General features: G+C 43.7%; 1 protein-coding gene across 1 annotated transcript in view; it reads left to right on the top strand.

The window, feature by feature from the left end:
* Positions 1 to 14,051, top strand: part of LOC103213716 (sterol 26-hydroxylase, mitochondrial) — a 30,994-nt gene extending 16,943 nt beyond the window's left edge. Inside the window, exons 2-9 of the mRNA XM_007959461.1 lie at positions 5,749 to 5,939; positions 11,559 to 11,758; positions 11,910 to 12,107; positions 12,277 to 12,449; positions 13,081 to 13,247; positions 13,400 to 13,481; positions 13,558 to 13,770; positions 13,932 to 14,051. Coding sequence (XP_007957652.1) covers positions 5,749 to 5,939; positions 11,559 to 11,758; positions 11,910 to 12,107; positions 12,277 to 12,449; positions 13,081 to 13,247; positions 13,400 to 13,481; positions 13,558 to 13,770; positions 13,932 to 14,051 — 1,344 coding nt within the window. The remainder of the gene's footprint in view (positions 1 to 5,748; positions 5,940 to 11,558; positions 11,759 to 11,909; positions 12,108 to 12,276; positions 12,450 to 13,080; positions 13,248 to 13,399; positions 13,482 to 13,557; positions 13,771 to 13,931) is intronic.
* The last annotated feature ends 928 nt before the right edge of the window (positions 14,052 to 14,979 follow it).

The raw sequence follows: 14,979 nt of genomic DNA, 5'->3' as shown, positions 1-14,979 counted from the left end.
TGGCTGACTGTTCCTCTGTCTGGCTTTCTGACTTTTAATCCCCTTTCTCCTGCTCTTCTGGCCTGCTGCTTTGGGCGTCCCTGAGTTGTCTCTCCTTACCTGTATCCCTGGGGCTTCCTCTCCCTTGCTTATAGACAACACTAAATGGCATCTGTCTTCCCCTTGTTTATGTGTCTCTGTGTCTACTCTGCTCTTTTTATAAGACACTCCTTAGGAATGGTTTAGGACCCAACCTACTCTGGTATGACCTCATTAACATAACAAAATAAAACCCCTATTTCTAAACAAGGTCATGTTTATACGTAGAGAAGTTAGGATTTTAGCACATATTTTGGGGGATACAATTCAATCCATCAAATATGCCAACCAGCAAGACATCATTACACAGTGAAAACTTCAGACGTCACAGGTATTTTTCTAGCTCTTTGTGAACATTCACAATTAAACATGTAATACATTTCAATGCTGAGAGCATGTTTATACAATAGTCCCTTCAAGGACTCAGCTTATAGACCTTTCACTCACAGAATCACTGCTATTTTTTCTTCTCTTCACTGTAAGTTCTTGCCCCAGACTCTATTAGGTACTTTTTTCTTTCTTTTTTTTAACAGAAATACAGACCGAGTTTTGTTTTAAATAATACTTTATTATGTATTCGGTTCCCACTCAACAATTTCTTTACAAATTGTTCAGTGACATTGGTTACATTCTTCACAAGGCAAGAACATTCTCATTATTTCCATTCTGGTTGTTCTGTTTCTGTTAATCTAGTTTCCCTGCCCCCTTAGATTCTCTTCTTTGTTTTAAAGTAATTGTTGACCATTTGGTCTCATATGGGTGAATTTGTAAAGGAGCACAGGTGATATTCACTATTATTATTATTATTATTATTATTATTGAGTCAATTTGTTATTTAGCCATAAGGTGACCTCAAGGGTTAGTTCAGTTCAGAGTTTGAAGAATATCTCAGGGCAGTAGTCTCAGGGATCACTCCTGTCTCAACCAGTCCAGTAGGTCTGTTTTTTGTTTTTGTTTTGTCAGGAATTTGAGGTTCTGTTCCACATTCAGACCAAAGAATCGTAATATTGCTCTTTAGAAGTTACGTGGTAAATGGGAGCTCAAAGAATCCAGGAGCAAGAGAAGAGGGCCACCAGAGGGAGCAGCTCCCATCAGCAAGCACATAGAGAAATGCTTCCCTTGTAACACCCTGAACTCAGACTTCTAGCCTCCTAAACTGTGAGCTCTGGTAGCGTAGTGCCTAAGGCACTTGCCTGCAAACCAAAAGGCTGGAGGTTCAAACTCACCAGCCACTCCTCGGAAGGAAGATGGGGCAACCTACTTCTGTAGTGATACTGCCTCGGAAACCCAAGGAGGACTCTCTATGAGTCAGGTCTGACTTGATGGCACATAACAACAACAAACTGTGAGAAAATACATTTCTGTTTGTTATAGCCGCTCACTTGCGGAATTTCTGTCATAGCAGCACTAGGTACCTAAGAAGAACTGTGGTAGCGTAGTGCCTAAGGCACTTGACTGCTCACCAGAAGGCCGGCGGTTCAAACCCACCAGCCACTCCTTGGAAGGAAGGTTGAGCAATCTACTTCCGTAGAGATACTGCCTCAGAAACCCAAAGAGAGGTCGCTGTGAGTTGGAAGCAACTCCATGGCGGTGAGTTTGGTTTTTGAGTTTGAGATGACTAAGAGCCTCCAAATGTTTATCAACAGATTGCATACATTGTGATATTCTGGAGAGAATTTTCTGCTAACAAGCAGCCTCTGAATAGGTAGACTATGGGAAAACCCCAACCTCTCCGCTCACTCACCACTTAAAAGAGGACTGTACTACCAGATAACTTTTTATTATTGTATTTTTTATTATTGTAACTTTTTATTAGTGTATTAGTTAGTTACTGTTGGGTCAGTTATGCCCCATGTGGTCCCATGTACGCAGAATAGAACTGACGGTTTGAAGGCTGTGACTTTTTGGAAGCAGATCACCAGACCTGTCTTCTGAAGCCCCCCTAGGTGGGTTCAAACGGCCGATATTTCAGTTAGTAGTCAAGCACTTAACCATTTGTGCTACCCAGGGGGCTCCACGTTTTAATCACACAAATAAAATAAGAATACCTTCTTGCAAAATCTTCAACATTTCCTTCCTGTCTATCCCTTGTCCCATCTAATGCCCACCTCAGAGGGAACCACTGGGCCAGTTCCCTGTATATTTTCTCCCCACGTTCTCATATGCACACTCTCTCACTCTCTCATTCTTTGCATTGTCTGTGACTTGTTTTTCTCACTTGATTCATTGACTACTGATAAATATACCTATGTGTCAAGCAAACATGAGAGATACTAAAGAAGTATAACATGGTTCCTGCCATCAGGGAATTTTCAATTTTGTCAGAGTCAAGACATACCCATAAAAATAATTAGAGAACATTTTAGGAGCATATGCCGTCAAATACTCAACAGTGTGGTGCACACACTAGATGCAAACATTTTTAAAGGTTGGCCTTGTCTCTGGTACTCCTTGCTCTATCCTCAGCACCTAGAAGAGTGTAGGAGGAAGCAGGCAGGAGCTGAGAACCGTATTTTCCACATATAACGTGCCCATGGAAATAGCATTCACAGATTCTTAGGAAACATGCTCATAGGAAACTAACATGCAAGGGAATTATGCAGTTTGCAAAAAAAAGCATATAACACACTTGTTATTTGTGTAAGAATACAGTAATTAATTGAATATTGAATGAATCACTCATTTACACATGCTCTCCTCTCTGGTGTCTCACTGCTCATTCATCCTGAAGGTGATCCCTGGGAGACTCTGTTCTACGAAGTGACACTTAGACAGGACCCATCTGAGAATCTTGGGGCTCTCTAACCAGCTCAGGTTACAACCTAATGGAAGGCTCACAGACACAGCTCGTATCTCTCAGCAAGTATTCTAGTGTCTAAAATAACTTCTTACGTAAGTGCTGTTATTAACTGCCCACTAGTTGACCTGAACTCATGGCGACTCCATGCACAATAGAATTGGACTAGTGTGATCCCTGGGGTTTTCACTGGCTCGTTTTTCAGAAGTAGATTGCCAGACTTTCACTGTAGTCTGTCTTAGTCTGGAAGTTCCACTGAAACCTGTTCAACAACAGAGCAACATACACTGCACTGACATGGGTGTGGCTGTGCTTGGGGTGCTTTTCGCTGGGAATTGAACTCAGGTCTCTGACATAGGAGGCAGGAAGTCCAACACTGAACCCCCATTGCCTTCTCTTACGTCAGTTGTTGTTGTTGTTGTTGTTGTTGTTATGTGCCGTAGAGTTGGACCCGACTCATAGCAACCCCTCCTTGGGTTTCTGAGGCAGTATCACTAACGGAAGTAGATTGCCCCATCTTCCTTCCGAGGAGTGGCTGGTGGGTTTGAACCACCAGCCTTCTGGTTAGCAGTCAAGTGCCTTAGGCACTGCGCTACCAGAGCTCCCCTTACATCAGTAGGTCCTTGTTAAATTCCACCAAGTAAACTAACTGGGGAAGAAGAGTCTGAAGGAAGAGAGAGTAGGCATTTGGCCTAAGCAAATGGAGAAGTGTTCCAGAAACCTGCAAACTGACAGCCAGGAAATACCAGCGGCTGTGGATTCCAGGGAAGAAGCTGGTGCCCTAGTTACTTGTCTAGCCTTTTAAAACACATCATTTTCTTTCTGATTTTAAGTTAATGGTAGAAAATTTTGGGGAAAAAAAAATCGTAGTACAGAAAAGCAAGTAAACATACTAGTAAACCATTACTCAGAGGTAATTACTATTTACATTTTTGTAAAAATGTTACCTTGTAATCTTACTTGAACTTCACAGAAAAAAAGACCTAAAACTTCAGATACATACATCTTCCAAATAAGAGATAGATTAGTAAAAAGGCCTATCTAAAATGAAAGAATTAAGAGACACATTAAGATTGCATTAGTGCAGGGGTTTGCAAGCAGAGGCGATTTTGCACCCCAGGGAAACATTTTTTGTCTTCCCAGCTGAGGGTGTGGTGGAGTGATGCTAGTGACCTTAGGCCAGGGATGCTGCTAAACATTCTATAATGACAGGACTTTTTGTTGTTGTTATTATGTGCAGTCGAGTTGGACCCTACTCATAGCGACTCCTCCTTGGGTTTCCGAGGCAGTATCTCTATGGAAATAGATTGCCCAACCTTCCTTCCAAGGAGTGGCTGGTGAATTTGAACCGCCAGCCTTCTGATTAGCAGTCAAGTGCCTTAGGCACTATGCTATCAGAGCTCCTATAGAGTCCTTGGATGGCACAAATGGTTAAGCACTTGACACGAACTGAAAAGCTGGCAGTTCGAAACCACCCAAAGGTACGTTGGAAGACAGACCTGGTCATCTGCTTTCAAAAGGTTCAGCCTGGAAAACCCCATGGAGCAGTCCTACTCTGTACACCTGGAGTCACTGTGAGTTGGAATCCATTCATTGGCAATTAACATCAACAACAAGTTTGTTTCCGGTTGGTAGCTTTCTCCAGGATCGTGAAGTAAGTGGTAAGAGCATGGCCCCCAGCCTGGTAGTCTGAGTTTGAACCTGACTGTGCCACTTATCAGCAAAGGGTCCTTGTACAACCTTTGTGGGCCTCCATTTCCTCCTCTGTAACATTGTGATAATGTTAAAAAAACAACAGTTGCCATGGAGTTGATCCCAGCCCACGGTGCCCCACATGTGTCAGAGTGGAACTAGGTTCCACAGGGATTTTGGAAATAGACTGCCAGGCCTTTCTTCCATGCCACCTCCAGGTGGACTTAAGCATTAGCCGCTGAGCGTGTCACTGTTTGGCCACCCAGGGCCTACTAGTGATGCTAAGCCTATTTTATATAGCTGTTGTGAGGATTGAATGAGCTGTTATAAGTGCTGGATCAATGTCTGGTTTGTGGAAGGCTCTATGTAAATACTTGTTATTATTGATGCCTTACATAAACTCAACTTAAATGAAACTCAATTAAGCCTACTTTTAAGATAATTCTCTTTGAGAATTTAATAGAGAAAAGTAGGCCTGTGAGTAAACCATTTAGAAAGTGAAACCTTTAAGAATAATAAACAAAATTAATTTATAGTTGAAAATGAATATGGCTGGGGCCCACTTATCATCTAAAAAGTATATCTAGGAATTCAGAGGTGCAGCAAGGTTTTCTGCCTTCTGGAATTATCTTATTAAGGATGGATTGTCATTGTTTCAGAAAATTCCATTCTGTTTTTAAGGTACTGAGTTATCATGTTTACTTATCTGCCTCCAACCGAGGTCCTATCTGTCTTAACCAGGGTCAGGGTGATAGTTGAGCTTTCATTCTATTCAGTTATTAAGGAACTGAGTTACCATATTTACTTATCTGCCTTCAACCAGGGATGCAGGCTGAACTTCGACTCCACTTGGCTTCATTATTTCACTGAATGCCCCAGTTTCTCTAAAACCCTGGACCCCAAGTATCTGGACCTCAGTGTGTTTCAGCTCACCATGTTTTTCCTAAATCTCACTCTTCCAAGAACTTCAGTTCCCCTGGTTCCATCAGATACTTGTTCTCAATATTCTAGTTCCTTGTGTGTTTGGCACCACAGGACATACCAGCACTTACTCCCACACAGTGTACTTGTGCCCAATCCACTTGCTCTGGTAGGGTCATCAGACCCTTCTGATCCATTTCCTCTCCTTACCTGCCTGCCTGGTTGAGCTTCAGTTATTCAGCTTTGGTTGAACCTTACAGGTGCTGAACAAGGCCAAGTATGGGCCAATGTGGATGACCCGTGTAGGGTCTCAAAGCCATGTGAACCTGGCCAGTGCCCAACTCCTGGAAGAAGTGATGCGGCAGGAAGGCAAATACCCAATGCGGAATGACATGGCACTATGGAAGGAGCACCGGGACCAGCAGGGCCTGTCGTACGGGATCTTCACCACGTGAGCCAGGGACTGAAAGGGCAGTAGCAAGGGCCCAGAGGGCCAGGCCCAAGGACAGTGTGCACTGGGCAGTCAGTTGAATAATGGGCAGGGTGTCTTCTGGACCTGATACTCAACCTAGAAAGCAGTGGTTGGGTTCAGCTAAAGCCCAGAGACCATGCATTGGCTTTTCCACCAACATACTGTATGATCTTGGACAAATGAATATTTTCCCCTTTCTTGGTTTTATGTTGCTCATCTGAAAAATAGCCAGGTGTGAATAAGAGCACTTCCAAGGCATATCTAAAGCTCTTTACAACTCCAATATTCTACATTATGGCTAAAAATACATCAATACTCAAATTATAATGGGACATATCTGCTAATAGGTGAAGAAATACACCATACAAGTTTAAAAATTTGCTCAAATTATGTATTGTTGTCAGATACTGATTTCATGAATGCTCTCTACACACAGAGATGGATGTAGGTCTTGAAGTCACACCTAGAAAAGTTCAGTTATTTTGTCTGTAAGCAAATTGAATTATAGGTTGGGTTGTTCTTAACTCATGTGCCAACTAAAGTACATCATTGTTAATCATTGGAGACAAACCATTCCCAGTGTCATAGACTGTAATTTGATATGTTATGGGCTTCTTTTGCTACAGCATGTTAGTAGAGTTCCAAAAACAAAGAATGACTTATTACCCCCTGCTCCCATCCCCCAGTTGCTTGGCATCATGTTTCAGTCACTTCATTAAGGGGGTAAAGTTCATCTGGTATTGGCAGTAGCAGCAACAATGATAACTAACTATGTGCCAGTTATCACATAATTCCTGCCAGTGAATCAGGCTAAGCTGTTTACATTTATTATTTCATTTTATCCTCACAACAAACTTTTGAAGTAGATAGTGTTATTAACCCCATTTTATAGATGAACACCACCACTTGTCTGTCAGTTTATTGTACTGGGTGGCTTGCATGTTGCTGACACTGGAAGCTATGCTACCAGTATTTCCAATATCATCAGGGTCACTCACGGTGGACAGGTTACAGTGGAGCTTCCAGACTAAAATGGACTGAGAAGAAGGAAGGGACCATCCACTTCTCAAACAATTGGCCTTGAAAACCTTATGAATAGCAGTGAAACACTGTCTGATATATTACTGGAAAATTTATGAATAGCCCTGAAACATTGTCTGATATAGTGCCGGAAGTTGAGCCCCTCAGATTGGAAGGCACTCAAAATACAACTGGGGAAGAGCTGCCTCCCCAAAGTAGAGTTGACCTTAATGATATGGATGGAGTAAAGGTTTTAGAACCTTCATCTGCTGATGTGGCATGACTCAAAATGGGAAGAAACAGTTGTAAACATTCATTAATAAATGGAACATGGAATATACAAAGTATGAATCTAGGAAAATTGGAAGTTGTCAAAAATGAGATGGAATGGGTAAAGATCGATGTCCTAGACATTAGTGAGCTGAAATGGGCAGTAGTACCCATTTTGAATTGGAAAATCATATGATTGACTGTGCTGGGAATGACAAATTGAAGAAGTATGGCATCACACGCATCATTACAAAGAATCTTTCAAGATCTGTCCTGAAGAACGATGTTGTCAGTGATAGGATAATATCCACGTGCCTACAAGGAAGAGCAGTCTATACGAGTATTATTCAAGTTTACATGTCAACCACTAAAGCCAAAGGTGAAGAAATTAAAGATTTTTACCAATTTCTGCCATCTGAAATTGACAAAACCTCCAATAAAGATGTATTGATGATTACTGGTGATTGAAATGTAAAAGTTGGAAATGAAGAATCACCAGTAGTTGGAAAATATGGCCTTGGTGATAGGAATGATGCTGAAGATTGCATGATAGAATTTTGCAAGACCAACAATTTATTCATTGCAAATACCTTTTTTTCAACAACATAAATGGTGACTATACACGTGAACCTCCCAGATGAAATACACAAGAATCAGATTGACTACATCTGTGGTAAGAGGCAATAGAGAAGCTCAATATCTTCAGCCAAAACAAGGCCAGGAGTTGATTGTGGAACAGACCATCAATTTGCTTATATGCAAGTTCAAATTGAAGCTGAAGAAAATGTAAACAAGTCCATGAGAGCCAAAATATGATCTTGATTACATCTCACCTGAATTTAGAGATCATCTGTAGAATAGATTTGATGCACTGAACACCAGTGACCAAAAACCAGATGAATTGTGGGATGACATCAAGAACGTCATTCATGAAGAAAGCAAACAGTCATTAAAAAGATAGGGAAGGAAGAAAAGACCGAAATGGATGTAAGAAGACACTCTGAAACTTGCTCTTGAACGAAGAGTAGCTAAAACAAATGGAAGAAACAAAAAGATAAAAGAGCTGAACAGAAGATTTCAAAGGGCAGCTTGAGAAGACAAAGCAAAGTATAATAATGAAATGTGCAAAGACTGGGAGTTAGAAAACCAAAAGAGAACACACCTAACATTTCTCAAGCTGAAAGAACTGAAGAAAAAATTTAAGCTTTGAGTTGCAATACTGAAGGATTCTATGGGCGAAATAGTGAATGATACAGGAACTATCAAAAGAAGATGGAAGGAATGTAGAGAGTAACTGTACCTAAAGAATTGATCAATGTTCAGCTATTTCAGGAGGTAGCATATAATCAAGATCCAATAGTACTGAAAGAAGAAGTCTAAGTTGCACTGAAGGAATTTGCAAAAAATAAGCTTCCAGGAACTGATGGAATATCCATTGAGATGTTTTAACAAACGGATGCAGTGCTGGAGCACTTGTCTAAGCCAAGAAATTTGGAAGATAGCTACCTAGCCGACTGACTGGAAGAAATCAATATTTGTGCCCATTCCAAAGAAAGGTGATCCAACAGAATGTGGAAATTATTGAACATATCATTAATACCACATGTAAGTAAAATTTTGCTGAAGATAATTCAAAAATAGTTGCAGTAGCATATTAACAGAGAAGTTCCAGAAATTCAAGCCAGATTCAGAAGGGGACATGGAACAAGGGATATCATTGCTGATGGCAGATGGATCTTGGCTGAAAGCAAAGACCACCAGAAAGATGTTTACCTGTGTTTTATTGACTATGCAAAGGCATGTGACTGTGTGGATCATAACAAATTATGGATAACATTGCAAAGAATGGGAATTCCAGAACACTTAATTGTGCTCATGAGGAACCTGTACATAGACAAGAAGGCTGCCATTCAAACAGAACAAGGGGATACTACATGGTTTAAAATCAAGATCCTTTCAATGTACTTATTCAATCTGTATGCTGAGCAAATAATCTGAGAAGCTGGACTGTGTGAAGAAGAAAGTGGCATCAGAATTGGAAGAAGACTCATTAACAACCTTAGATATGCAGATGAGACAAGTTTGCTTGCTGAAAGTGAAGATGACTTGAAGCACTTATTGATGAAGATCAAAGACTACAGTTTTCAGTATGGATTACACTTCAACATAAAGAAAAACAAACTCCTAACACCTGGACCAATAAGCAACATCACAATAAATGGAGAAAAGATTGAAGTTGTCAGGGGATTTTGTTTTACTTAGATCCACAATCAACACCCATAGAAGTAGCAGGCAAGAAATCAGACGTTGTATTAGACTGGACAAATCTGCTGCAAAAGACCTCTTTAAAGTGTTAAGAAGCAAAGATGTCATTTTGAAGACTAAGGTGCACCTAACCCACGCCATGGTATTTTCATTTGCTTCATATACATGTGAAAGCTGGACAATGAATAAGAAAGACCAAAGAAGAGTTGATGCTTTTGAATTATATTGGTGAAGAATACTAAAAATACCATGGACTGGCAGAAGAACAAACAAATCTGTCCTGGAGGAAGTGCAGCCAGAATGCTCCTTGGAAGGAGAATGCCAGGTTTTGTCTCACCTACTTTGGTCATGTTGTCAGAAGGGACCATTCCCTGGAGAAGGATATCATGCTTGGTAAAGTGGAGGGTCAGCAAAAAAGGGGGAGACCCTTAACAAGATGGATTAACACAGTGGCTGCAACCCTGGGCTCAAGTATAGCAAGGATTGTGAGGTTGGCACAGGAGCAGGCAGTGTTTCTTTCTGTTGTACGTAGGGTTGCTGTGAGTCAGGGTTGATTCGAAGGCAACTAACAACAACTATTGGGAGAGTTTCACTTTTGCAGAAGCACCTACAACCTGAATTTACAATAAATGAGTCTACCCTGGTTTTTATTTCTTTTTCAGCAACACTTTTCGTTTATCTTTTTGTAGTTTCTGCCCAACACAATAAAGATAGAGCACCCAGCAGTTCATTTTAGTAAACAATTTAAAAATATAAAAAATCTAATTCTTGACTTAAAAGTTTTTAATGTGTTTCTTTTGAAGTACTTTATTGGAAAAGTGATGCATGCGTAATGTAAAAATTCCAATAATAAACAAAATATTAAGTCTCCCTTCCCCCAACTCCAGTCTCATCCTACTAAGGAACCAAGGCTAACAGCTTAGTCATATTAGTGTACCTGACTTACTTAGAAGCAAATTTATATGTGAATATGTAGGGTTTCCTGTTTCTCTCTCTCTTTCTTTTTTTTCTCTTAAAACTAGACTATACTGTACTTTTACTCTGCAATTAGCTTAAAAAACAAACAAAAAACCATGAACAAAATACACTCATGGCCAGCTTGCTTTGGAAAGATGACAGGGTTAGGGGATAGCTGAGGTTGAAGGCTGCTCCTGAGTGTCAAGCCATAATATGAGAAACATGTTCTCACTCAGGTGAGCATCTATCTCTACCTAGTCAGGGTAGGGGCCCTACTGTCCACTAGATTACACCCTGTGACAACAGGGTCGAGGGGTCAGCCTGGTGGGCCTCTCTGTCCCCTGACCCACAGAGTCTAAAGAGCTAGAACCTGAGCACCCAGGGGTCCTCATTTGCTCCTCCTCTGTTGCTCAGCCTCCACCCAGACAAACTGAATCCACCACTGCTCCCTCTCATTGCATGTATGGAAGATCCTGGAGTGGCATAATTCTCAGATAATCATAGTCAACATCCATTAAGCATTTCCCATGTGCCAGGCACTGATCTAAGCACTTTAATCATCTGAACAACCATACAAGATAGGCATGCTTATTATCCCTATCTTACAGATGGGGAAACTGAGTCACAGAGGAATTAGAGTAATTTGTCTAAGGTCATCCTGCTAGTAATCGCCAGAACTGTGATTTGACCCTGTTGTGGTGGTGTTGTTATGTGCCGTCGAGTCGGACCCGACTCATAGCAACCCCTCCTTGGGTTTCCGAGGTAATATCACTACGGAAGTAGATTGCCCCATCTTCCTTCCGAGGAGTGGCTGGGGGATTTGAACCACCAGCCTTCTGGTTAGCAGTCAAGTGCCTTAGGTACTACACTGCCAGAGCTCCTGATTTGACCCTAGGCAGTGATTGTAGATGCCTAGCTTAAGCACTCCACTGTGTTTAGTGGGATTTTGAAGTTTGGTAATTCTATCATAAATCTAGAAGTCTAAGATTCTCCTAAACTCCGCAGGCATCTCAGGGTGGGAAGATACCATGTAATCTAATGCCCATGTGATGCTCACAGTGCTGCTGCTCCTCCATTTCCCCACAGGGAAGGGCACCAGTGGTACCACCTGCGTCAGGCTCTGAACCAGCGGATGTTGAAGCCAGCAGAGGCTGCGCTGTATACAGATGTTCTGAACGAGGTGATTGATGACTTTCTGGTTCGGCTGGACCAGCTACTGGCAGAGAGTACCACAGGGGACCATGTATCCGACATGGCCGACCTGTTCTACCACTTTGCTTTGGAAGGTACCAGTGCTGGGTTGAGGGACTAGGGGTGGGAATGGGTCGGGGGTAGGTTGTTTGCTCCCCATCCTCAAGTCCCTCTGGATCCTGTGTACCATGGCACTGCCTCCTGTGATGACCTCTGCACCACACCCTGGCTTCTGACGATGCCCAGCTATTTGCTCCATCCTGTTTGAAAAACGTGTTGGCTGCCTGGAGCCATCTATCCCCGAGGACACCTTGGCCTTCATCAGATCTGTCGGGCTCATGTTCCAGAACTCTCTCTATGCCACCTTCCTCCCCAAATGGACCCGTTCCCTGCTGCCGTTCTGGAAGCGATACCTGGACGGCTGGGACACCATCTTCTCCTTCGGTGAGGAATCCCAGAGTGGAGCCAAAAAAGGAAGTTGGGGGTGGGCCCCAATGTTTGACCATTAGTAGCCTCCCCCAGGACCTTTTCCCTCAAGAGCTGGACTAGCTCTTTGTCCCTGGAGATCATGACTTTTGACCTCATCCTCCCTCATCCTCTATTATCCCTGCAGGGAAGAAGCTGATTGATCAGAAACTGAAGGAGATAGAAGCTCAACTGCAGGCAGGGGAGCCAGCTGAGGTCCAGGTATCTGGCTACCTGCACTTGCTGCTGACCAGCGGACAACTCAGTTCTCAAGAGGCTATAGGCAGCTTGCCTGAGCTGCTCATGGCTGGAGTGGACACGGTGCGTGGGGGGGGGCAGCAAGAAGACCAGGGGCTCCCAGCTTCCATGCTGAACAAATTTCCCATTATCCCTCACCTGATCCTGACCGTTCCTTCAGGTACCTGCTTCTCTTTTTATAACATGGACATAGAGCTAAAAGGAAAGCAGAGGGGTCATGCAGCCCAGCTGAGGGAGGCAGGGATGGTCTTCAGGGTATTCTTTAACCACCTACAACCTCCTTGCTCTCTCTGACAGCCAGGAAGTTACATCTCACATCTAACTCAACCCTCTCTTGCTGTCTCTTAAAACCATTTCTCCTCATTTGATTCTGGGCAGAGTGGAGCTTGTCCGTGAGCATTTTCTTTCTCTGACCTGTTTCCAATCCTGTAGTCATGCTGGGTTTCTCTTTGTTACAGTCTCTTCCTGTTGCTAATGTGCTATTCTCCAATATCTTTCTTGGTCCTCATTCTTCTGTGGATTTATTTAATGTGGAGGTCCCCATGAACCCCCTTGTCTTTTTCTGCCATGTTTGTGGCACATTTGTTTTTCTCCTGCATTTTGTATGCACCCACTCCCCCACCCTCCCTGCTCCCAGTTGGCCTTTTTCCTAGAAATGCCTGCCTCCTCACTTTATCTCTTACTCTACTTCCAGACATCCAACACACTGACATGGGCCCTCTACCACCTGTCAAAGAATCCAGCGGTCCAGGAGGCCTTACACAAGGAGGTGGTGGGTGTGGTGCCAGCCGGGCAGGTGCCTCAGTACAAAGACTTGGCTTGCATGCCCCTGCTGAAAGCTGTGATTAAGGAGACCCTGCGGTAGGATGCTATTCCCAGGGGCACAGGGTCTGTATGGAAGGAATGAGAAACGGGAGTGGGAAATAGGGCCTGGGGCTGGGGACCAGAAAGGTGGGGGTTCTCTACCTCTCTTTGGATCCAGAACTAGACCTTGAACTCCCTTTCTCTCACAGCCTTTATCCTGTGGTCCCCACAAACTCACGAATCATCATGGAAAAGGAAGTTGAAGTTGGTGGCTTCCTCTTCCCCAAGAATGTGAGTGGGGTTAGAGAACCCAGGTTCCCAGGGGTGCCCCACAACCCTGTGTGATGAGCTGCACATTCTTCTGCAGACCCAGTTTGTGCTTTGCCACTATGTGGTGTCCCGGGACCCCAGCACCTTCCCTGAGCCTGAGAGCTTCCAGCCCCAACGCTGGCTGAGGAAAAAGCAGCCTGATGCCCTTGGGATCCACCACCCATTTGGCTCTGTGCCCTTTGGGTATGGGGTCCGGTCTTGCCTGGGCCGCAGGATTGCTGAGCTGGAGATGTACCTGCTGCTGTCAAGGGTGAGTGGAGGAGAGACTGGAGGGGTGTGCGGGCCAGGGAGGGGTGAAGGAGACATCAAGAAGAAGGAAAGGAGGTAGGGTACAGGGCAGGAACGTGCCAAAGAGAGCAGTGGATGGAGGTCACAGACTCTAACTGCTTCTGTGTGCTTCTCACCTCCCAGCTGATCCAGCGGTACCAGGTGATGCTGGCCCCTGAGATGGGGGAGTTGAATAGTGTAGCCCGCATCGTCCTCGTTCCCAACAAGAAAGTGGGCCTGCGCTTCCTGCAGCGACAGTGCTGAGCTGGGGTCTTGGCCCTGGCTCAGTGATTCCTGGCCATGGCTGTGTCTCAAATGAGGAAAGGAAGGGGGGGCTACCAGGCCTGAGAGGTTGGAGGAATTTGGTGCACTTCTCATGACACCCTGAGGTTTCACCACTTCCATCTGTTTTAAGCATCTCCCTGTCATACAGGAAGCATTGCTTGTCAGCTATGCTTTGGGAAAATCTGGAATAAATGTACTTTTATTGATTACAGGGGTCCTTTGTCATTCTTTTTGTCCAGCCAATATCTAGTCCCCTTTCTGTGTTTAGGGAACACCTTCTCTCGACTTTCCATGGACTTCCCTCCATGGAAACTGAGAATGGCATATACCTTCCCAGACCTCGTAGACTGATTTCACCTTCACATGGCACTGGCTAAGGCCTCCCGGAGCAGGAGCTGCAGAAAGATTGAAGTTGGGGTCTTCCTCTTTCCCAAGAATGTGAGTGAGGTTAGATAGCCCAGGTTCCCAGGGGTGCTCCACAACCCTAAGCTGATGAGCTGCACATCAGGCACTGAATCAGTCAAGTGTCCACTGACTAATAGAAACCACCCTCTTTTAAGCAAATTGCTTACATACAGGAAATGGGGTACTATCAGAATGGTTGAAGAGCTTGAGGCAAGATCTATGGGAATGATTCTTAGAACACCCTTGGGGCACTGACCAGCTTGAGGAGCACCTCACTGGCCACAATTATTAGGATGAGGGATTGGAAAGCTAACCTACAACTATTGGCTTCAGAGCAACTCCATGTCTCCTAGATTTCTGCTGGCAGGAAAAAAAAAAAAAGGATGTCCCTATTCTGCTCTCTATACCCATGAAGCTAGTAGTAACTGGACTAGGACCTCTGCTAATGCCCCCAGCTGCCCCTGAAGCAGAAGCATGGCCTGTGCCTCACTTCCACTTTCCA

This window comes from Orycteropus afer, unplaced genomic scaffold (genome assembly GCF_000298275.1).
Source record: "Orycteropus afer afer isolate SDZICR_OR568_19922 unplaced genomic scaffold, OryAfe1.0 scaffold00002, whole genome shotgun sequence".
NCBI lineage: Eukaryota > Metazoa > Chordata > Mammalia > Tubulidentata > Orycteropodidae > Orycteropus > Orycteropus afer.
Note: the sequence above shows the minus strand (reverse complement) of the source record. Positions and strands in the feature narration are given on the sequence as shown.